This window comes from Lycorma delicatula, chromosome 8 (assembly GCF_047948215.1).
Source record: "Lycorma delicatula isolate Av1 chromosome 8, ASM4794821v1, whole genome shotgun sequence".
Classification (NCBI taxonomy): domain Eukaryota; kingdom Metazoa; phylum Arthropoda; class Insecta; order Hemiptera; family Fulgoridae; genus Lycorma; species Lycorma delicatula.
The window spans coordinates 112,768,897-112,794,080 of record NC_134462.1 but is presented as its reverse complement, the minus strand read 5'-3'; the positions used below and the strand labels follow the sequence as shown (position 1 = coordinate 112,794,080).

Here is a 25,184-nt window from a genome sequence, read left to right as displayed (position 1 = left end):
TAGTATAATCATAATAAATATTTATTTATCATTGGCAGCGTTATATATTTTACACCTTTATATCGGCAGTTGAGAGACATTTTTTTTCTAAAGCACATAAAGAATTTATTTTAATATAACATACTATCTTTAAATTAATCATTCTGTAACAAAATATAAATAAATATATCTTCCATGATGTTCAGAGAAATATATTTCTACACTTCCATAATTCCTTTCAAAGCATGTATATATGACAAAAGACTTTTTACAGCATCTTCATTTTCAATAGATGTTAGAATTTTATTTGTTTCCTCTTTTATTTCTTTAAGACTACAAATAAACTGCAAAAAATAACAAAAGAACTATATTAAAAAACTATATAAATAAAACATGAAGTAAAACAAATCAGTACCAAATGTAATCATATAATTAGGATTAACAAAAAAGAATGCTAGAATTAAAAAAAAAAACACAGCTCTACAAATATTGAGTATCAATTATTGGATGTGGTAGAATGTAAAGAAACCTTTTAAAATTTTGCCTTATGTACAGGAAATGGATTCAACATGACTTTGATATATATAAACGAAACACATTCATGGTTGCTGAATCATGGGTACAACAAAAGTACCCATGGGTGTGCAACAAAAAATCAAAATGCATTCAGCAGTGCGCAGAATTAGAATCAGTTGCATCTGTTCAACATTAATTTTTATGAATACATGAACAAGGAAAATCTGTTGATAAGGTTATTCAAAGATAGATTTAACATTTCATGAAATGGGAGATGCAAAGAAACAGAAATCTCCAAGAAATGAATTTCACAAAAATTGTACCATTTTAAATTTTATCAAGAAAATTTACTTATTCTTCTATATGAATTATATTCCCTTCAAAGTAGTGTTTCTTCCAATCCTCAAAACATTTATAGAAAGCATTTTTTAGTATAGCCTAAAGTTAGTTACTAAGCAATTTTCCTTTATCTCATCTATAGTCGCAATTTTTTTTCCTTTTAATCAGTGGAAACAAGAAAAAATGATGTAAGGAGAATGCAGAGGCTAAACAATCGGTCTGTTGTTCCTTTGTACTAAATAATCACAAATTAACAGTGAAGTATAAATTGGAGCGTTATCCCGCTGCTAAAAGTGTTTCCTCACACATTTGTGGTTGTTTTCTTCAGAACTCATTTGCCTCATGTAAACAGCATAAAACTTCTAAGTAACACTTTTTGTTAACTGTATAATCTTGTAAGAAGAGTTCATAATATCACTGTAATTGATAAAAGCAGTAAGGAAAACATACATTCTTTTGAATGTGGCATGCTTTTTCAGTCTTCAACCCTTTTGTTCTGCTTCCCTTAGAATGATTGGACCTTCATTTCAATATCCTAACTGTACATCCATATTTCATCACTTGTTATGACATGTTCAAGTAATTCAGAGTCATCAGCAATTTCATCAACAACTGTTCTGCAATGCTACTTTTGTTAAAATTGAACAGTTTTGGAGTAAACTTTGTTCCTATTCATTTCATAACCAAAATATCAGTAAAAACTGTTTCACACGAGCCACAAGAGATTCCTACCTCTTCAGCAACTTCTCTAATAGTAATTCGATAACTGATCTTATGTTCTTTGTTTTGATTTTTTTATTGATTGTAGTTGTGTTTGGATATCAACCCTGTTGTCAACTTTAACAACTCCACAGCCTTCTTAAAACCATTTTTAACACTCATAAACCCTTGTTGTCAACATAAAATCCTCACCAAAATACTTCTCTAACATCTTCACCATTTTACAACACTTTATTCAAGTTTTAATAAAAATCAATAGTTCCATCTTTTTCAGACAAAATAAATCATCACTTGTAATAAAATATGACCTAATTACTTGGCTGCCAAATTTGAGCTATGTGTTTAATATGGCTGAAAATATTACTACACATTGCAGATATTATTGCCATCGCATAGGTAAAAGATGGAACTCAGTCAAAAACCATAGTGAGCAGAATTAAAAAGTTCTCATTTTTTTATCATCCCTAGAACATGAAATTTATTTTCTAACATTCATGCTTATTTGGAACTGAATCGGCCGACATTATTTTGGTTAAACAAGCTTCTGTCTGTTGTACCCAATTTCTCCAATTTTTGTGCAAGTTCAAAATTGAAAAAACATAATTTCCATGACAAAGTAGTGAAGCTATTTTAAACACCACCCCTAAACTACAAACAATCTGGCTCCAACATTGTACACTATTCAGAATTTTCACTTTTTCAAGAAGTTATTACATCTAATGGAGAATTAAATTCTATAAGATAATAAATATATGAAATTTTTTTTTAGGAATTATGGATGTCACAATCCTGTAATTAACTGAATTGGCAGAGCAAAGAATAATGATCAGTAGTAGATTTTTAGAAGCATAAATCCAATTTTATTACTTATTCACACATTGTTCATTTTCTTCTGTAAAAAAATATATATATACATATAAATTAATAGGCTTAATTCTAAAAATATATAAATTTCTATATCTACCTCTGACACTGACTTACAATTATTATATAATAATAGTATTTTTGCACTGAAATCTTTATGAAACGAATCCTCAAAATTTGACTCATCATGGTCAGATTCATAACCAGATGAAAGCTGAGAAAAGTGAGCCACGTAATTCATGTCATGATGAAATGAACCTCTTGATTTGATATTATTAACCCATTCAGTTAAAAGTATATGAACAGTTTCATGATCACTCTTTTTTAACTCCTCTGTTACTGATAAAGGTGCTGAACTTTCATCAATATCCTTAAAATGAAAAGCTAACATAAGTACATTAAAAAACAAAAATTCTCTGTTTTACTAATAAATACACAGTAATTAATAACTTGTTCCATATTTCACTTTCTAGAATGCTTCAGGTAACTAGACATTATTGGAAATAACTAAATCTGAATTTTATAAAGATCTTTTATAAGATATGGAAACTTTACTTATAAGGCAAGCTGAAAAAAATTCTGTAAATATGCTACCAAAAAAAGAAATTCTTTATAAAAATATATTAGAAAATAAAATGGATTAACTTATTTCACCACATCAGCCTAATACCTGATTATTAAGCATTAGCCCAATAATAAAATAGTACAGGTACCAATAAAAACAAAATATTTTTTTTTTCAATGATAATAAAACCCCAGTGGGAAATAAATCCAGGACCAGCTTACAAGCCAACATGCTATCACTATACAGCCTTAGAATTGCTCTATTTTTTATAAGAAAAATCAAATCAACCAAAAATACAACATTTTCATTAAATAAAAAACTTGGGAAAAGAGTTTTTCCCTTCATCTTTTCAAACACAATTTTTGAGCTTAATAACTTTCATAAAACAAATCTGAAAAAGATCTAATTAACAAATTGACTGAAAGAGTTATTTTTATCTTCATTAAAATTCAGGTTATTTGGGTAATTATTTTATGAATAGTAGATCTTTAAACAATATTGTCAATAATCAATTTAAAAATAAGTTTAACAATATTCAACTGTATTAAAACAAATTCAAAAATCTAGTTCTCTTTCAATTAAATATTATTTAACAAGAAAGTCTAAAAGGTATTTATGCAGTTTTCATAAATTGTTTGTACAAAAAAGGAATTGAGCACATTGCATACTGCATAAATTCAAACCTACTACTAAAAACATCAACACTCTTAAGGAAGTGATCAGCTGAAATCACTGAAATAATAAATAATACATTGAAATTAATTTTTTTTTTTAATTTCTAGGTAGTATATCAAATATATAAAAATATGTTGAAATGTTTTTATCAAATAACAATAAGAAATAGTAGTATCGATATAGCTGGATCAATGAATAGTCTACAGTTGATTAATTAGATTCTGCAGATGCCAGTTGAAGTACATCTCTTACCAGACTCCTGCCATCTGCAAAGGCGTAACTCAAATTTCAACAAAATTTAATCCAAAATCAGCTAAGAATTAAATCAAACTAATTTCTTTTCTAATCTTCAGCACAACTGATTTTGTCAAATATTTTATCCTAAAAAGAAATAAGATAATTTATCAAAAGTTAACAACATAATAGTTATAGTAGGTTAGCTTACAAATAATCTAAATACATAAAACAAACCTCCATGTGATAATAGAATTTCATTTAATTCATTTATACTATTGTTAATTTCTAGAAGTTCTTCTCTAATATTATTTATGTTGATTAAATTTTTCTTAAATTCAACATTATTAACAACTGTTATACGTTTATTTAATGTTTCCTGTAAACATAAACAAATACACATTATTTTATGAAATCAATTCTCTTTACTACAAACACACAACGGTTTTCATTCTGGTAAAAAGTAATGAACCTTTTTACACATACGCTTATGGACCTTCAGTGTAACTTTATTCTAGTTAATCACATATAACTTAATATTTACTACACTCATCCACTATTCATTCAATTATCAATCCAAATCAGAATAATTTTTCTGTTCATTTGTGAGCATAATCAGTTTTGTCAGAATTACAAAAATCATCAAAAAAGAAAAAGTGATCACACTTTTCAGTCTTTCACCAGTCTAGATCATATTTTTAAAGATATTCACATTTTATTTGTCATCAGCAATTTTACCACTTTAAGATAATTTTTTTAAATAAAACAATAAAAGTTAAAAACTCTTAAAATTAAGTTGTCACACTAAATTGTTATTAATATAAAGCAGTATAAAGTAATAATCTAACATTAACCCACACGTAGTTTCTCACAATATTTCATAATATATTCATACGGTAATAGATTTATAAAGTAAATAATTAAATCATATAAATGAAAATTGATGTTTTTAATTGAATATTAAAACAGTTGAGTTAATTCACCTAAGACCATAGATAAATTTTATTAATCTAAATATAACTGTTAAAATGAATACTATATGTAAGGAAATGATCAGCTATCACTGAAATAATAAATATTAAATAATACATTCAAATTAATTTTTTTTTTTTTTTTTAATTTTGCAGGTAGTATATATCAAATATATAAAAATATTCTGAAATGTTTTCATCAAATAACAACAAGAAATAGTAGTATAGATATATAGCTGGGACAATGATTAGTCTACAATTGATTAACTTGATACTGCATATGCCAACTGAAGTACAGCTCTTCCAGACCCCTGCCATCTGCAAAGACTTGACTCAAATTTGACAAAATTTAATCCAAAATCAGCTAAGAATTAAATCAATCTATCTTAAATGCTATTGAAATAAATGAAAATGTGAATTTGACCACTTACTTCATGTTTAAAAATGTTTTTTTTTTTATTTCAATGAGTTATTAAATGTAGAAATTAACTCACCAATTTAATCTAAACATGGCTCCAAAAAAAAGTTTTTAATCCTTTTTCAGCTTCATCCCATGAAAGATTATTCTGATAATATCAGAAATAGTACTTCCATCATCATCAGAATTCTTTGTTCCTTCTGATGTATAAGTAGAAATTTAAATAAAGATTTCACATCAATATACCAGAAGTTGTAATGCTTTTATTTTAACTCCATAATCATCTAACTCAGCAAGTACATTTATCAAAAATATTAATGTTTTGGCTCCTAATCCACTCTGATAAAGAAATGTTATTCTCACTGAAGTCCATAACCAGGTTGAAATGGAATAAGTTTGCTTTTTTAAAGCACTTCTGCATGTAAATTGAAGCTAAATTGCACATTATTTGTAAATAAATTATAAGATATGTCTGAGATGAAATGAATCTCTAAAATATTCCAATCACACCTTGATCCATACATTGAAAAACAGATTTAATGTTTTGAAGTAAGAAACAAATTTGGTACACTGCTAAAATTTGTCAATTTGGGATGTGCATGGTAGTTGCCTACCGTAACATTTTTTTTTGTTTATAAAAAGCTTCTTCCCATTAATGAATTTTACTCATCATCTATGCTTTATTATTTGACAAATAAGTAATCAGGCTTTACTGATGTATCACATAAAGCTTTTAAGCTTTCATTGTCACTGCCCATCATATTTACATTAAATAGAACTATAACCATATTCCTAATGCTTATCTCCAGTGCACTTTTCATTTTTACTTGTACAAAGTAAAAAAAGTATTGTGATCATGAAAAATTTCAGATTTCAACGGAAATAACCATTTTTACTAGTTTCGGTATGACGTCTATACATACTTATGTATGTATGTATGTACGTACATATGTATCTCACATAACTCAAAAACGATTAGCTGTAGGATGTTGAGATTTTGGATTTAGGACTGTTGTGACATCTAGTTGTGTACCTTCCCTTTTGATTGCAATTGACTGAACCAAAAATGTCCAAAACACCCAAAATCCAAAAAAAAAATTGGATTTTGGACTTTTTCCTAACTGCAGTAATAAGAACTCATTGAGAGCTTTTCAACAATATAAGTGGTACTTATATTGTTGAAAAACTTATAACATTGGACCAAACATTGCATTGTTCAGCTATACCCATATTACCCTGTAATAAAACGTTAAGGTATCAAATAAATAACATTTTAATAAACATTAATTTAGAGCTTCTCAACAATATAAGTGGTACTTATATTGTTGAAAAGCTCTAAAAAATGAAATAACTGGTACTTATTTTCATTGGTTCCAGAGTTATGGCCAAATTAAATTTTAATTAATGAAATATTTGGATCTTATACAGGGAAAGTACATTGGTTCGAATCAGACTTCATCCACTTTTTTTTTTTTTTATTTAAATATATTGATTTATTAATAATTCTTCTGACTGAAAAAAAATTACAATAATAATAATTCAATAATAACAATAAAAAATGAAATATGAAAAAATATCAGAAGTTATTAATGAAATAAAATTTTATGGACTTTTCATCTTAAAAAAAATGTGTACATTTCCTACAGCACCTTTACAGATGTTTAAAAAACAATACAATATGAAGGGACAGTAGTTGTAAAGAAATGACTGCTACAGTATTTAAGTATTGTTTATAACCGTTCAGTGTAACCGAATAGTTATTTACTCAGTTACAATTATTCACTCTTAATATTACATATAAGTTAATTTACTACTAGAATATTTACAAAAAATTTTGTAAATATTCTGAGGTTTTGTCATTTCCATCAATCAGCGAAAATCTGTTTCACTGTACACAAACAGATACAAAAACATTTTGTGCAAAACTAGTGCATGTAAATCCTTACAAACCAAATATTTTACTCAGATTTGTTCATTTCAACCAAGAATTAGATCCTTTTTTAAATGTTCATTCAGAAACAACAAGATGCCCAATAAAGTTTTTTCATGTTAGATAAATTTTGTAAAAAAATCATTTTTGAAAAATGTTAAATATTTTTAATACTTTTATCCCTAGAATGCATATAAATAACAATTTATAAGTTATTCTAAACATCACTAGATGAATTATTTTTGTTATAATTTTAACTAAATCTAAATTTTGAAATTATTTTTTATTTATTTTTATTTAAAAAATTTGTTTTTGAAATGAATACTTTACACATACCAACTTGCATATCACAGAATAAGTCATACCTTAAATGCAGGATTATGAATTATTTTATTAATAATTTAGTCTCTGGTTACAGTTTTCATATTTTTCATTTAAACTGGGCTGACTCTGAAGACCCTTCAGACACTTATAACATTGGACCAAACATTGCATTGTTCAGCTATACCCATATTACCCTGTAATAAAACGTTAAGGTATCAAATAAATAACATTTTAATAAACATTAATTTAATTTCTTTTATTTATTAAATTAATTTAAATTAAACTTACTAAATATTTTGAGAAATTATAGTTCAATAAAATGTTCATATTTGCAGTCAAAATGAAGTTAACCTATCTGAAATTAATTTGTTGCTTAACAATTAAACAACATTTTTTAGGATCATCTTGCAAACTTAAAAAATTTTGAAAGGAATTTTTTTTACATTTATTTATAATTTTAATTTTCTATAATGGCTATTTTTTAATAAAATTAGTGTTTACATAAGTCTTTAATGAGAGGCAGCTGAAATGTAATGCATACTGGACCATAATGAGAGAACAAAATGTCGCACAAAGCAACAGGTGCTGCCATCTGTGGTTTCATTTCCCCCTACTACTAACTCTCCAAAACTCAATGAACCATGCCCTCTCATTTTTTCCAGTCCCCATTGATATGGAGTCAAATATTCCGGCTATGTCAATGCAACTAAATTAATGTGCAGCGATTTAGTTTTAACAGGCCAAAAAGTAACATTCATCATCTTCTAAAAGCCTTTTACAGCGATAAAACTGTGAATAGGTGGGCAATAACATTTTTTACATCAGATGCTGATAAAGCAAGTATTAAGGATGAATTTTGCAGTGTTCAAATGGTCTGTAACTAATGAGAAGCACCAAAAGGAGATGAATATAAACTGATGAGTCAAAATGACCTTTGCATTACACAACAATGCATCCACCATCCAGGTATGCCTAGCCTATCGAAAGAACAAGAAGGGCACATTATTGTACAACTGGACTGCTGAAAAATCATGGTGGGTGCCATGTAAACTCAAAGAAAAGAACAAAAAACGAAAGGAATGTTGTGAGCAGCTTCTGAAATGTTATTGTGACAAAGGAAATTACTTCCTTTGCAACATTGTGATGGGAATTGAAACTTGGACACTTTATTACATCCCTGAAGAAAAATGTTCACATCAATACAAAACAAGAAATATTCTTTCCACACACTAATTGGTGTATATTTTACCTTACACAATTTTTGAGCTGTGATAAGAAAATGCCCAAAAAGTCTAATGACAAAACATTACTTTAACTTTTGTTTTCACTATAAAGGAAGAATGCCTCATTTATGACTACAATTTGATCTTATACAGTCTTTAAATAGGATAGATAAGGAAATGCCCAGAAAATTTATCTGAAAATAAACTTTAAAAAACACAAAGACTGAATTAAAGTTGATTTATAAGCTTATAGAAGTTTTCCTGACTTTTTTTTAATAAATCCTTATTTCTGGAAATATGTGAAAAAATGGAAATTGTCTCATTTTTTCCTATGGCTTCCCATCTCAATCATGCAGTGGACATTGATTTGTACTTTTTTCTTTTTAAATTTAATATTTTACCCTTAAAAAAACTTATCACATTACATCTCAAATCAGCCAAGTTTTTGAAAAAAGAATTTAAGATCATTTAAAAATCTTAAATTACTCATAATTTTGAGATCGGTAAAAATTCTTAAGATTAACAATAAACTTTGAATTTTATACTTTTCAATTGGACTAAGCATGAGATTCAATTTTATTTGCTAGGCATGCTACAGCCTACGCAATATAGCTGTCAAATTAGTATAAGTCAATAATCAACAATATCGTACGTGTTTTAAATGCTACAACAGGTTCAAGTTTGACCACCAAAATATCTTTAAAAATTTAAGCAATATTATACATTCCTCCTGAAAACTAGTAGTCACTGAGGGCAATTAGTGTCTTGTTACAGATACTTCTTTCTATACTTCCTACTTTTCAAATGTAGAGTATGCTTAAAAACTAATCAGTCAGGCTGAATAATTTAATTTAATAATAAAATTACAGATCATATTATTAAATATATAAATAATTTGTTTAAATACCATTTATGTCACTTGAAACTCTTAAAATAAACCCCCAACTTTGACAAACAATGTAGCGTTTCCATTTCCAAGCTTACATAAGTTTAGGCTTAAAATGTTAATGTTACATAATTTTGAACAATAATAATTAATGAGCCTACTATGTGCAGGAAAATAAATGAAATAGAATCCACAAAAAAAAATTTCAAGAACAAATTTAGGACTCACTGATATAAATGGTTCTTCAGACTTTTTAATAAAACCCAATCCGAAATAAAACTGGATCAGTTCTGAAAAAAGACAATAATTAAATAATTTAAATAAAATTAAATTAAAACATCTCAATCATCAATCTAAATAACTTGTGTAAAAACTTACATCAGAAATGGCTACAACTTACAATAACAGAATATCCATTGTATGAATTTATACAGTAATGCCTAAATTAACAGAATGGAATGAACTAACACTAAAAAGATGAAATATGTGTATTTCAGAACAGGGCTTTTCTTATCTTTTGCTTTAAAGAATATTCTGAAATGGTTTTTCTAACAGGTAATACTTATACTAATATTTATTAGATAATTTCTTATTAACATTCTTCAATTTACTGTCACATTTTCTTTTCTATGTTCAACCAAAAGGTATTTTGTTTATTAACACCTTCTTCAACTTGATTTTCAATTAGGAATTTGAAAAAAGTTTAAAATTAATATTGAGAAATACTAACTTTATAATTAGTAAAAATAAGTTTTCAAATACATCACGTCATTCAGATGTTTAGAATGGATATAATGCACTACTATAGATTCCTTATACATAATTTCTTCTGATACCTTTTACAACACACATACTCTCACAGAGTATGAGAGGGAGGAGAGTGTGACTGAGAGATCATCAAATTCATTAAGTAACAGTATACAAAATTTGCTCTACTAAAGATAAATATTTATGAGAATGATTGGTCAATCTTATTAACACAATAAGACTCTTATAAACATAACAAATTAAAAAAAAAGTTTCTGCTTTTGTTTAGATCATTGATTCCCAAAGTGGTCCAGGTGGACCTCCAGGGGTCCACGGGAGACTCGACGGGGGTCTACGTTGACGTGACATAAAAATGGGGGTTCACAATTCGTAAGCGGGGTCCACGAAAATTCATCTGGTTTCGATAGTGAAGAACTAAAATGTTGGCTTGACTTTGCGTATCAATCGAGGCAGATAATGTTTTAATTATATTATGACAATTTTATTATATTACATTGCAATATGATAACAATAATAATTAATTGTGTAATGATAACATACTTGAATAAATGCAACACAAAAAAATATACTATATTTCTTTTGCTTTTTACCACTTTGAATGGGAAGTTTTCTAAATAAAATAAGTGAGAATTGATTGCTTTCTTGTGCTGTGAGTAGATGTCAAAAATGTAAAGTTGGATGGAAGCATTTTTTTTTATTTGCCAACTTTACTTTTTTGACATCCACTCACAGCACAGTCAATCAAAAATTAACCAATCAATTCTCACTTTTTTTTCGAAGCTGGTAGTTCGTGGAACACAGCCATAACGCATATTTTCATAGTTAGATCTAATCTTCACATTTTCCGTCGACTGGAAATATGGTAAAAATGTAGCTGCAGGGGGTCCACCGGAACCAGCAAAATTTTGAAAGTGGTCTATGAGAAAAATAAGTTTGGGAACCTCTGGTTTAGATAGCAATGCAAAAATAAGTTACTTATATACCTCATTTATTTCAAGGAATGATATATAAGAAAATACATTATGATAACATTTTTGTTGTTTAAAACTAATAGCAAAGTACAAATTTGGAATGATCCACAATTTTTGTTTTTATTTTTTTAATGATTGATCCACTACATATGCTGAAGGCTTTATGTGGGAATATAAAATGATTACTTGTGTATCCAGTTATGACAAGAATTCAAACCAAATACAAGAAAGCCATTACTCCAACACAGAGGTCAGAATTCCCTAAGGAAATTGTGAACAAATACCAATTAACAATAAAACTGGATAATTTAAATTACATAAAGACTATAACAGAAGAGTACCCAAGATTAAGATGAAATCTAATCATCAATACAAAGCATTAACAATACTGATATTGTAACTTAGTAAATTAATTTACACTGCACACAGGGCTAAATTAGAAAATTAATTCAAAAATATACCATTTTCAAGTTCATCCTTTTCTATATTTGCCAAATGCAATTTCAAATCGTTGTCAATAAAAGAAATAATTTCACACAATAGTTCTCTTCTTTCTTCACTTTGATTAAATAGAACATTATTGAATTCCACAATTCGTTCTCTCAAAACATTTACAAAAGGCAAATCCAATAAAAGCAAATTGCCAACAATATCGTCTGGATTGCAGCACATCATACTTCTTACACGTAGAACGGTTATTAATTAAACTTGACTATCTTTTATGCAGTTTTGACCTGTTCTAACAAGAAATACACTTTATTTTATGAAAAATACTATCTGTTCTAACCTCAAAACATTACATTATACAAAATCCCTTTTCATGGATCAAAATTTTATACTTCACAACAATGAAAGCAGAAACTTTCATTTAATACTACGTACATACTACCAAACAAAATACCAGTGCAATACTTTAAGACGAAAGAAACTAAATCTTCCTGCATTTGTAAACGAAAATAACTTTACAAGAAAGTGCTTGCCGCCAAATTGTTTACATGATGACCAACATCTAATATTAGTAGAATTCTTAGTAGACCTTTTAATTGTTTCAGAAATGCATTATAATTTAAATCCTAGTACGTCTATTGCAACTGAACCAAATGAATGGCAGCAATTAGTCCTTAAAAAAAACTCAACAGTTGTCCCTTACTTGTTACAAAACCTGTCCCTCAAAGTAAAAGCCGAGCGATGGATATTCAATTAATTAGGTTAATAACTAAAGAATATCAACCTATTTCACTCGTTGAGGTGAAGAATTCAAGAAGTTTGTTCACATGTTAAATCCTGGGTATTCGCTTCCTTGTTGAAAAACAATTACAACTACGTTAATTCCACAATTATATGATAGAATTTCTTGTGAGATTCGTAATTCTATAATTAATGTAGAAGCATGCTCAATAACCACTGACAGTTGGACATAAGTTTCAAATAATAATTATGTGGCCATAACTATCCATTTCATAGACCATGATTGCAATTTAAAAATCCAATTACTTACTTGTATGGATATCTGTTGTCAACATACCGCTGAAAACAATGACATTGAATTACAAGGTAAATTCAATGAATGGGCTATTATTGACAAAATAGGAGCAATTGTCAATGACAATGCAGCAAATTTAAAAGTTGCTATTCGCAATTGTCAGCTACGCCATATTCCTTGCTTAGCGCATACAATTAATTTAATTGTCCAAACAGCAGAGTCTGAAGTAAAACAATTGTGGTAAAATCGAAGGCAATTGTCGAATTTTTTAAACGAAGTTCCATGCTGCCTCCAAACTGCAAAACATGCAGCGACAAACGAATTTTAAAAAATTAAAATTAAAACAGGAAGTGCCTACCCGATGGAACTCACTCCTGCACATGTTTAATAGATTATTAGAAACAAAAGATCCACTAATTTCGATTACCGCTTTGGTGAATCCTATTTTAATAATATTACATTTGATGAGTGGACAATTATAGCTGAAATGTGCAAATTATTGTAAATGTTTAAAGAGATAATTAATTATTGAAATAAGTTCTCAAATAACTGTTACTATTTCAAAAATCTGTTTTTTGGCGTGAGCGATGACAAGATATGTACTTAGATTAAATCTTCTACTCAAAATTCTGAAATCGTTAATGTATGTAAGAAGATGTTAGACCATCTGCAATATGGATATTAGCATGTTGAAAATAATAATATTTTGCTTAAAAGCATGCTATTAGATCTTAGCTTTAAAGATGAGGCATCTTACCAAAATAGTTACACAAAACTTTCACAGAAAGTTCGAAGTATTTAGATCGAACAAGGAGATAGGTTTAAAACCAAACAAGAAATTATTGAACCCTCAATTTCAACCGCACGGGAAGATTTTGATAAAAAAGTAATTCAAACCCAACACTAGCAGGAATTTTAGAGCTAGATAAATATATAAATGAACCGCTCATCTCAAGAACACAAAATCCTCTCTCTTGATGGAAAGAAAGGCGGTTAATTTATTCAAAATAATGCAAACTAGACTTTGCATTCCTGCAACCTCTGTTCCCTGTGAACGATTTTTTTCAAAAGCGGGATAGTTAATAACTGAAAGGCGAAATAGACTTGCATCAAAGAATTTCGAAAAAATTATATTTCTACGTGTAAATATATAAAATACTATAAAGTTTATTTGAAAGGTATAACTAATTATTTATTTTGATTCATTTTTATTATTTTTTTTGTGATAATAGAACCAAAAATTGTTAAAAACAAAATGTTTGTGTATGTCTGTGTAAGTAACTGTGCGCATATTAGTAAAAACATCAAAGTAAATATAAAATCGTAACATCGATGTGATAAAAAAAAAACTAAGACGGAATCAATGGCCCAATTCATTGTTACGAATCAGTTTCTTCTGCAAACCGATTCTCGAATCTTTCGTTCAGTATAAAGAATGGAATCGAAGGAACGACTCGTTCACGATTCTTCCCATTACTAGTGGTGAGACAAACAATTCTTTTTCAATAATCGGTTCTCTCGATTCGATTTTCAGGAAGAATCCGTAAAAAAGACATGTTTAGCAGTCATCGCTCTTCATACTCCTTTCTACTCAATTGACACATACCTTCTAAATGTCTTCGATTTTCTTTCTCATTTCAAGTTTCATTCGACTCCTTAAATAAACATCTGATTCTTTTTTCGGTTTAATATGATTTTTTGTAGCCTCTAACTTACTAGCCTCTCTCTTTTTTTTTCTGTTTAGCCTCCGGTAACTACCGTTTAGATAATTCTTCAGAGGATGAATGAAGATGATATGTATGAGTGTAAATGAAGTGTAGTCTTGTACATTCTCAGTTCGACCGTTCCTGAGACGTGTGGTTAATTGAAACCCAACCACCAAAGAACACCGGTATCCACGATCTAGTATTCAAATCCGTGTAAAAATAACTGGCTTTACTAGGACTTGAACGCTGTAACTCTCGACTTTCCAAATCAGCTAATTTGGGAAGACGCGTTAACTACTAGACCAACCCGATGGGTTAAACTTGGTAGCCTATCACTTCTAATACGCATGCTCTATTCTCTTCATCTATCTAACGATACTCCATATTTCATCTCTTATTCGATTCCTTAACGAAACCAAGCTTATATCAACAAACCTTATCGCTACAAAGAGAAGGGAAAATTTAAACTGTTACGCACACATTCAATAACACATCATTATTCTTTTTTCTCTTTATTTCATTCGGGCGGGAAGCTAAGTTGCACAAAATTAATTACTGTCGTTCTTTAAGCGTATACTGTCAAGCTCAAGATATATTTTACAATTATTCTTAGTAAACGGATAAAAGACAACAGTTTATTCCATTTACATGGTGTATAATGTTTGCGTATTCTATTTAGACTTGTGTTTTTAGTTCGTTTATATTTTTTTATTTGGGCCTACACATTTTCGTAAGATTTTTTTACTTTATATAATCAGAGCCGATTTTTTTCTGAATGATTTATTGGTATTCTATTTTTTAAATCATTACTTTTACAGAAGAATATTTTGTTTAAAATTATATACATGAGCTGCAGAAAAAGAAGTAACATCTGAACTTACGTTTCTGGAGCAAGCCTTGTGTAATCTTTGCCGTAGTTCAGTATCCTACACTTGGGAACGAGTAGTAATCTATCTCGACATATTAAAGTTAAACACCCAGGAGTTAATATTTCAAGATAAAAAAATCCTTGTCCTTCTGATTATCATATTGTAGAAATGTATTACAATTTAAATCCTACATCTATATATAGAAGCTTGCACAATAATCACTGACAGTTGGACATCAGTTTCAAATAATAATTATATGGTCATAACTGTCCATTTAATTGACCATAATTGTAATTTAAATACCTGGTTACTTACTTGTATGCATATCTGTAGTCAGCATATAGCTGAAAACATTGCAACTGAATTGCAAGGTAAATTCAATGAATGGGCTATTAGTGAGTGACAAAATAATTGCAGTTAGTGACAATGCAACAAATTTAAAAGCTGCTATTGGCAATTGTCAGCTATGCCATATCCCTTGGTTAGCGCATACAATTAATTTAATTGTCCAAGCAGCAGTATCAGAAATAAAAACAATTGTGGTAAAATCAAAGGCAATTGTTGAATTTTTTAAATGAAGTTCTCATGCTGCCTCCAAACTTAAAAACATGCGACAAATGAATTTCAAAGAATTAAAATTAAAACAGGAAGTACCTAACAGGAACTCACTTCTGCATGTGTTTGATTATTAGAAACAATAGAACCATTAATTTCGACTATTAATTAGGTGAATCCAATACTTAGTAATATTATATTTGATGAATGGACAGTTATAGCTGAAATGTGCAAATTATTGAAAATGTTTGAAGAGATAACTATTAAAATAAATTCTCAAAAAACTGTCACTGCATCAAAACTTTCTTTACTGGTGCGAGCGATGGCAAGGTGAACTTAAGATTACATCTTCTACTCAAAATTCATAAATCATTAAAGTACGTAACAAGATGTTAGACCAACTGCAACATAGATTTAAGGATGTTGAAAATAATATTATTTTGCTTGAAAGCATGTTACTATTTGATCCTTGCTTTAAAAAACAAGGCTTTACCAAAACAAGTATTTTATCAAAATACTTGCACAAAACTTTCAGAGAAAGTTCAAAGTATTCAGATCAAACAAGGCGATAGGTTTGAAATCAAACAAGAACTTATTGAACCCTGCATTTCAACTGCATGGGAGAATTTTGATAAAAAAGTAACACACCAATTTTAACTAATTCAAACCCAACAGTAGCAGGAATTTTAGAGGTAGTTAAATATATAAATGAACCGCTCATCTCAAGAACACAAACTCCTATCTCTTGGTGGAAAGAAAGGCAGTTAATTTATCAAAGATTATTCAAAATAATGCAAACTAGACTTTGCATTCCTGCTACCTCTGTTTCCTCTGAACGAATGTTTTCAAAAGCTGGACAGTTAATAACTGAATGGCAAAATAGACGAATATCGACAAATTTCAAAAAAATTATATTTTTCCATGTAAAAGTATTGATAATTTCTTTGAAAAGTATTAATAATTTTTTATTATTATTTTTCATTATTTTTTTGTGATAATAGAACCAAAAAATTTTAAAAACAAAATGTTTGTGTGTGTGTCTGTGTAAGTATTAGTAAAAACATCAAAGTAAGTATAAATCATAACTATCGATGTAATAAAAAAAAAACACAAAGAGGGAATGAATGGCTCGCTCAAAAATAAGTACAGTACAGGCTATATTATTTTGAATGATTGATTTTGTCCTGTACAATTTGACATTGATGTCAGCTTAATTATTTATGTCATGTATAATAATTATTCATCTTGTCATTTACTATTTTAGAGAAATTAATTTAAGATAAATTTTTTATTTTAAATACTTTTACCTACCGGGTTGGTTTAGCAGTGAACATGTTGCCAATCAGCTGATTTCAAAGTCCAGAGTTCTAAGATTCAAGTTCTAGTAAAGGCAGTTACTTTTATACGGATTTGAATACCGGTGTTCTTTAGTGGTTGAGTTTCAATTAACCGCACATCTCAGAAATGGTCAACTTGAGACTGTACAAGATTACACTTCATTTACACTCATACATATCACCCATATTCACCTTCTGAAGTAATTCCTGACGGTACTTCCAGAGGTCAAACAGAAAAAAAAAGATATAAATACTTTTAATGATTTGAAATTTAAAAATATGTTATTTAGCTCTTATTTCGCTGTAGTTGGTGATAAAACATAAAAAATGTGTTTTGGGGCTTCAGATAAAATTTAATTGTTTAAGATTAACTTGGTTAAATAGCACAGTTACTGAAAATATCTTATAATCAGCAGTGTAATAAATTTGCCGAATGTTCAATAGACATTAGTGGTGGTGATGTAATAAGTTATGCATCACTTGTGGATATGAAGTAAACAATGCAAGCTAGAATTTAGTATGGCAGGAGGATCCCCCATCACAAGCTATGCATAAGAAAGATTGATACGTATCTAATCGAATCATAACTGAGATAGATTTGGTTTCCTCTCGCCTATCCAATTCATTTCTCCTGCAAACCGATTAAAGAATCAAATCGAACGAATGACTCATTCACGATTCTTCCAATTACTAGAGCACAACTATCTGTACAAAAAGTAATGCACTGCATAAGTAATGTAATTACTGCTTATCATCCTTAAATTATAACAAAATAATTATTATTTAATGGTAAAAATACCATTAAACATTTTGAAATATCATTATTTAATTTTTTTTCTCTCTATAACACCTAGTAATTACTAGTGTTAAATATTTAAGGATAATCTAGTATGTAATATCAGTCGGTGACATTGATGCATACATTTTGTACTAGAGTCAATACTTTATAAGGAAGGAAATATAAAATAAAATGAATATTTATAGCTGATTGTGTATGTCGAAAACTCTACAATACATCAAATTGTATAATAAAACATTTTTTTAAAACTTGAAAACGTTTTCAGAGGTCTTTCAGACAACAGTAACGGTTTGAAGGGGTTTTAAGAACCCCTTCAAACTTGAAGTTTTAATTTAATCTGTTTTCGGGTTATATCTTATTTTGATTTTTCTTGTCAGTGTTTTTTTTTGCAGCAAGTGTAGATTAAGAAGTGTTACATTAAGTTTAATTTTTAATTTTTCTGTTTTATTTTTCCTCAATGGAAGAAAAAATAAGGCCTCCCCCACCCCGTTCTGCCACCCCGGAACTGTCCGACGGTGGAGAGGAAAGCGGGTCTGGCGCTAGGAAGCGCCAGAAACGCCGGGACTCCGCGCCTCCTATGGAGACGGAGCCCGTAGCGGGCTACAGCAGCCGCCAACCCGCAGGCTGATGATGGGGCCCATCACAGCCTGCTACCGTCAGGCGGGAGAAAATCCCGCCGATAATGCTGGACTGCCCGAAAGAGTGGCCAGCATTGGCGAGGGACATAAAGTCAAGGATTGGGGGGCGCCTGGTGGCAAAAAGCACCGGGCTCTCAATAAGGCTGCAGCTGGGCAGCGAGGCAGATTACCGGGCGGTGCAGAGTTTCCTGCACTCGAAGGGAATTGCCTTCCACTCCTTTCAGCTCCCGAAGGACAGGGAGCTGAAGGTAGTTATACGGGGGATCCCCTATGGGGCTACCCCGGAGGAGATAAGGGAGGAACTGACCTCCCTTGGTTTTGAGGTGACTTCGGTCAAGAAGCTCCTCACGAGGGACGGTCGGGAAACCCCGACCTGCCTAGTAGCCATTAAGAGGACCCCTAGCGCCCGCAAAGTTTATGACCTCAGCGATATTTTTTATTGCAAGGTCGGAGTGACCGCTTTTGTGTCACGAGGGGGGCCGCCCCAGTGTCACAGATGCCAAAAATTTGAGCACTCTTCGAATTATTGCCGGAGAGCCCAGCAATGTGTCAAGTGTGGTGGGGACCACGACACTGTCACATGTGTTAAGCCGCGTGAGGAACCAGCCTCATGCGTTAACTGCAAGGGGCCTCATCCGGCCAATTACCCCTATTATAAGGAGCAAGTCAACAGGGTCAAGGGTATTAAAAAGCCCGCGACTGTTGACGGCCGCAGCTGGGCCCGTGTTGCCGGTGGGGGAAAATCAGCCCCCAAACCGGAGGTGCCGGCACCTGTGTCCAAGGCGGTAGTGAAAAAAGGGGAGGTACCCTCCCCAACACCCGCCAAGCCAAAACCGGCGGCAACCACCAAGAAGGTGGTAAAACAAAAGGCCGCGCCAAAGCCGGCCCCGGCGAAGAAGGCCAAGCCTTCCTCGACGGGAAAGGCAAAGCCTGCTCCGGCTGGGAAGGCCAAGCAGGCTGTTAAAAACACCGCGGCCCCTGTGGCCCCGCGCCCCACCAAAAGGGCGGCCGCTACAAAAGGCGCCTCCAGCGGCAAACCGAAACCGGCTACCCCGTTGGAGACCACGGGCATGGACTTCCTGTCACAGATGACAGTGAGGGATGTCCTCCCAGACATTATGATGGTTTTGCCACGCCTGCTCCAGGCAAAATCTCTCAAGGACTGTATTCAGTCCTTAATAGAGTGCCTCATAGCTGTACTGTCCAGGTATGGTTAGGCCCACCCTCAGACTCTTGCAGTGGAACGCCAACTCAGTAGTAGGCCGGACGGAGGAACTAAGCCGTCTGGCCGAGGATCTACTGATAGACGTGATACTGTTGTCTGAGACGTGCTTGAACCCAAACAGGCAACTGACCCTTCGGAACTATTTTACATATAGGACGGATAGGCCAGTTCGACCCGGAAACCGCACCTTTGGTGGAACTGCGGTTTTAGTCCACAGACGCCACATGCATACGCGCGTTGTTCTTCATACAAACGTGATAGAGCAAACGTGTGTGCATGTGGAGCATCTGGGCACGGTGTATCAGCTGGTTTCGGCTTATAGCAGGCCGAACGATGCGGTAACCGGCGCAGATCTGAATGCCGTGCTGGAAAATTGGGATGGGCCCATGATACTCATGGGCGACCTCAATGCCAAACACGTGTCATGGAACAGCAATCTGACAAATCCGAATGGCAGATTGCTGTACGAAAGGGCGAGAGCCCGCCGCTTGGTCGTCGTAGGCCCTGAGGTGCTCACGTTCGTTCATCGCACAGGCAGATGTAGGCCTGACATGCTGGATATCGCAGTCATGAAGGGAGGTACCCTCCCGTTCATGATTGAAACGATAGAAGACCTCAGCTCGGACCATTCCCCTGTCCTGTTGGAACTAGGTCAGGCAGGGGGTGGCCGAGATCCCCCGCCTATACCCCGAAGGTCAGTTAACTGGAAAAGGTTCTACGAGACCCTCCAGCGGGAGTACAGGCCGGTAAATCCTGAGCTCCTGAACACCCCGGAGTAAATCGACGACAATGTCGGGCGCGTCACGTCGTCAATGACCGAGGCCCTGGCAGGCAGCTCATCGGCCAAAACTCCAGCAGTTGTTTGAATCGACCTCCCTCCTCATATCTCCGAAGCCATAACGGAGAAACGAGGACTGAGAAGGAGATATCGAATCACCCTGTCCCCCGCTGATAAGCGGGCCTTTTATAATCAAACGGACAGGGTGAAACAACTGCTGACAAGCCATCGAGAGGATTCGTGGAACGAGTACCTCGCCTCGGTCTCTGACGACATCTCCTCGGTGTTTAGGTTGAACAGGAGACTGCGACAAGGGAAGAAGCCTCGCCATCCGGTTGTGGGGCAGCGAGGTTTTCTTGCCTATTCGGAGGCAGAGAGGGCCGAGGTTTTCGCCGATACCTTGGAGGAGCAATTCACTCCAAACCCCCCTCCGGCCCCGAACGACGAGCACACAACCGAGGTGGAATCCTTTCTTGTAGATTATTTCTCACAGGTGGAGGACGCCCATCTAGAGATTGGCCAAGTCACTGAAGCGGAAGTTTCCGCAGCCATTAAGGCCACAAGCCCCGACAAGGCCCCGGGTGTCGACGGGATCAGCGCCCGTGCATTCCGGAACATACCGGCCTCCGTGATTACAACAATTTCGGTGATATTCACGTCCATTTTGTACGTTGGATATTTCCCGAATTGTTGGAAAACGTCCAAAGTCGTATGTTTACCCAAACCGGGGAAAAGTTCACTTTTCCCACAGAATTATAGGCCAATCTCCCTGTTACCGGTATTGTCTAAGTTGTTCGAGAGAATTTTCCTCGAAAAACTGAGGCGATACATGGAGGGAGAAGTGCGGCCCGAGCAATTTGGGTTCAGGGAGGGTCACTCAACTACCCTCCATCTGGTAAAAATAATAGATGACCTTGTCGGAGGCCTGAACAGGAAAGCGGTGACTGCAGCCGTTTTTCTGGATGTGGCCAAGGCCTTTGACAAAGTTTGGCATAGCGGGCTGCTTTATAAGCTAGCGCGATCGGCGATCCCTTACCGCTATGTCAGACTCATGCGGTCATATCTGCTAGACCAACATTTTGTCGTGCGCGTAGGGGAAACGATTTCCTCTACCAGAGAAATAGCCGCTGGGGTTCCCCAAGGAGCAGTGCCATCCCCGTTCTTCTACACTTTGTACGTGAACGATATGCCGCTGTCGGAAGGGGTCAAAACGGCCCTTTACGCAGACGACACGGCATATTTCTACGAATCCGCAAATGTGGATTACGCGGTCCGGAGGCTCCAAAGGCAGCTGGACTTAGTGGAACCGTGGCTCGACATGTGGAGAATCAGGGTCAACGGTGAAAAATCGGTGGCCGTGATGTTCACATGCAAGACACGAAAACCGGCCAGACAGCTGGAAATCTCAGGGGAGAAAATCCCTTTTGAGAAAACAGTTAAGTACCTGGGGGTGGTGTTGGACAGGCGGCTTACCTTCGGCGAACATGTAAATTATGCGACCCGGAGGGCTAAGGCCGCCAGAGCCTCGCTATACCCAGTGCTGAACATCATCCAGCTATATTTTATTAATTCTATTAAAAAAAATTTAGAAACACTCCTAATACCGTATAATAATTTTATTATATTACCGTATATAATGTTATTCACTTAGTTTACTCACAGTTATTTATAATATCATTGGAATTTCGATTAACGGCACTGTGTCAAAAATCTCGTCTAGAAAATTAATAATATTAATTATTGAAAATAATCTGCTTGCAGAGTGTTGTGAAGTAGAAAACACACAACAAATAATGTAAACAATTGCTAGGAAGCGTTTACTAATATGATCCGTGAATTAAACCTTTTGATGCATTTAAAACAGGAAAAATAAGAATGAAATGTAAAATGGTAAAATTGCTTAATATAAAGCATTTTCAATGTGTTTATAATTTTTAGATGTGCCATATAAAAAAAAGGTATGTGGAAATAGGAAGGCAACAAAAAAAGAGAAATTTTAATAAGAAAAAAGGAATCGATTTCAATAAATCAAAATATTTATGATAGAAGCAATCTGGGGTTGCCTTATCGACAGATAAAAGAAATAGGGTAGGTCAGGTCTGCTAGTCGACTAAACAAACAGTCTCCTTTGTCACACAACAAAACATCACGTGATTCTGACTAGGACAGTTAGAAAGAGCGAGACAGATAGTGAGGAAAGAAATATATATCGTATAACCTTCATCGTAGCACGAGCTCTTTTTTAATATGTAAGATCAACACACACATTTTAGTACATAGCGGCTAAAATGAAAGAAAAATCTCTTCGGGTAAAATTCATAGTTATCCACCCTCGGAATTAATGTTACAGAATGATTAATTATTTCGTCGCCTATTACGTTCAACAAAAACAATACTTCACCACGAGTATAATACAATATATTTTTGAATGTCAATAAATATTTTTGAAAAGATACTTATGCGTAGAGAAACAGTGAAATATATTTTTGAAATCCACCCTTAAATTGTAAGTAAAAAAACCGTTACGTTAATTTAGCCTTTTAAAATTACTATAATATTACATCTGTTTTAATACAATAAACAGTTCTAAATTTAATTTTGTCAATTTAGATTTTTTTAAATTATTACACAAATAGTGCAATCTAGATTATTTTTCTTACGATTTGGGAAATCTCTTTAATTTTAAAACAAAATTAGCTTATTCTCATGCGTTAAACTTCTCAGGTTAATATCACTAATTTTTTTCAAAACCGCTGAAAAATTCAAGAGCCAAATATGTTGAAATTAAAATAAATAAAAATATTAAATAAGTTATACTTTCTAATCGGTTTGTAAACTTAATAACTTGCATAATATAAGCGGTAAAAAACTGATATGCATAATTTTATTTCCTCTTCTATTAACCCGTGGGATTTTAAATTCTTTAGATAATCCTACTTTTTTAAATTTAAGAAAAGTATAATCCTTTTTAATCTTACTCATCGGAGTGGAACGACCAAAAATATTCTAAAATTATGTCTTATTTATAACTAAATAACCAACCGTTTTTAATCGACATAATCCGACATACGGGTTTTTAAATCAACGGTTTTCTGGTTACTAACAGTTTCTTAACTAAATTTATTTGAGAAAGGGATAGTCGTTTTCAAAAATTAGTAAAAAACACTTACTTTCGATTTGTTAGGCCGACATATTAGAAAATATGTATTTACAAAATATATAACTTATAGGCAAAGATATAAAGCGATTCACGCAACGTTTATAATTAACTTTTGATTTAGACATTTTTATTTATAGTCGCATCAACAATTAAAGCCATTAGCGATTCATCAATATCTTTCTGAATGTACCGGTAAACGTGTAGTATTGAACAGACTTTGGCCGACCGATCCTGAGCGGTGTAATTAATTGAAACCCAACCATCAAAGAATACCGGTATCCACGACCTAATATCTAAATCCGAATAACAGCAACTAATTTTTACTAGGATTTGAACCTTAGAACTCTCGACCTCGAAATCAGCAGATTTACGATGACCAGTTTACAACCAGACAAATCCCGGTGGATTACACATTAATTTTTTAACAAACAATAAAATTCACGATTATAATAAATAATATCGATTACATCTTCAATTATTAAGGATTTCTAAAATATATTATTTAATAAACTTATACCTTATTTAGCAATATATAATTATTTTTTATTAATAATTAATGTTATATAAATATTATTAATCTCTGAAAATAATAATAATAAAGAAAAATATATCATCATGTCCTGATGTGAAAAAACATTGCCTATTTTAACATGCTTTTATCAAAATTATACGAACAGTAAAATAATGTTTTTTTTTTTTTTATGAAGGTCGTAATGTAACAAATATCAAAATATGAATTTATAATTTATAATCAATGTTACAGCACTGAAGTAAAAAAATGCTTTTTAACATTCTATTTTTTTTTTTTTTTTTGTTTTATATAAATGTATGAGAAATAGTTAAAAATATTACTATTAAGAGAAACCTACTATTAAGAGTTGCTGATTTCGCATTAGGACTGGGTTAATCAATCCAAGTTGTTTATTATTATTGTTCTGAGCTGTGTAAGAATGTCGACATCAGCTGTCGCCAGTCTGCTGTCTGTGTGCGTTGGGTGTGGTAGTCTGGCTGTTGTGAACATTGCTTTTTGTTATACAATGAATTATTATTTATTGTAAACATCTTTTTCCTAATAATCTTTTGTTAATAATTATTAATAAATGAATATATTTAAATTAAAAAAGGAATGAAGTCAAATTCGAACCGATGTGTATTACCCTTGTAATTTCAAAATATTTCATTAACTAAAATTTTATTGGACTGTAACTCTAGAAGTGTTTTAGAAAACAGTGCCCTTTTGGCCTTCGATGG

The 25,184-nt window shown here is 32.4% G+C and overlaps 1 protein-coding gene across 6 annotated transcripts in view; it reads right to left on the bottom strand.

Moving 5' to 3' along the window:
* The window catches only part of LOC142329311 (uncharacterized), a 41,939-nt gene continuing 16,755 nt past the window's right edge, over positions 1 to 25,184 (bottom strand). Inside the window, exons 1-6 of one of the 6 annotated variants that reach the window (XR_012757458.1) lie at positions 11,845 to 12,377; positions 9,873 to 9,934; positions 7,577 to 7,729; positions 4,130 to 4,271; positions 2,536 to 2,788; positions 1 to 323 (exon numbers count right to left, since the gene is read on the bottom strand). Coding sequence is in view for 4 of the 6 variants with exons in the window: in XM_075373791.1 (XP_075229906.1) it covers positions 198 to 323; positions 2,519 to 2,788; positions 4,130 to 4,153 (420 nt within the window). In the remaining 2 variants the exon portion in view is untranslated. Of the gene's footprint in view, positions 324 to 2,518; positions 2,789 to 4,129; positions 4,272 to 7,576; positions 7,730 to 9,872; positions 9,935 to 11,844; positions 12,378 to 25,184 lie in introns of those variants that run through there. The other 5 variants (XM_075373791.1, XM_075373792.1, XR_012757459.1 and 2 more) reach the window with 5 other exon arrangements.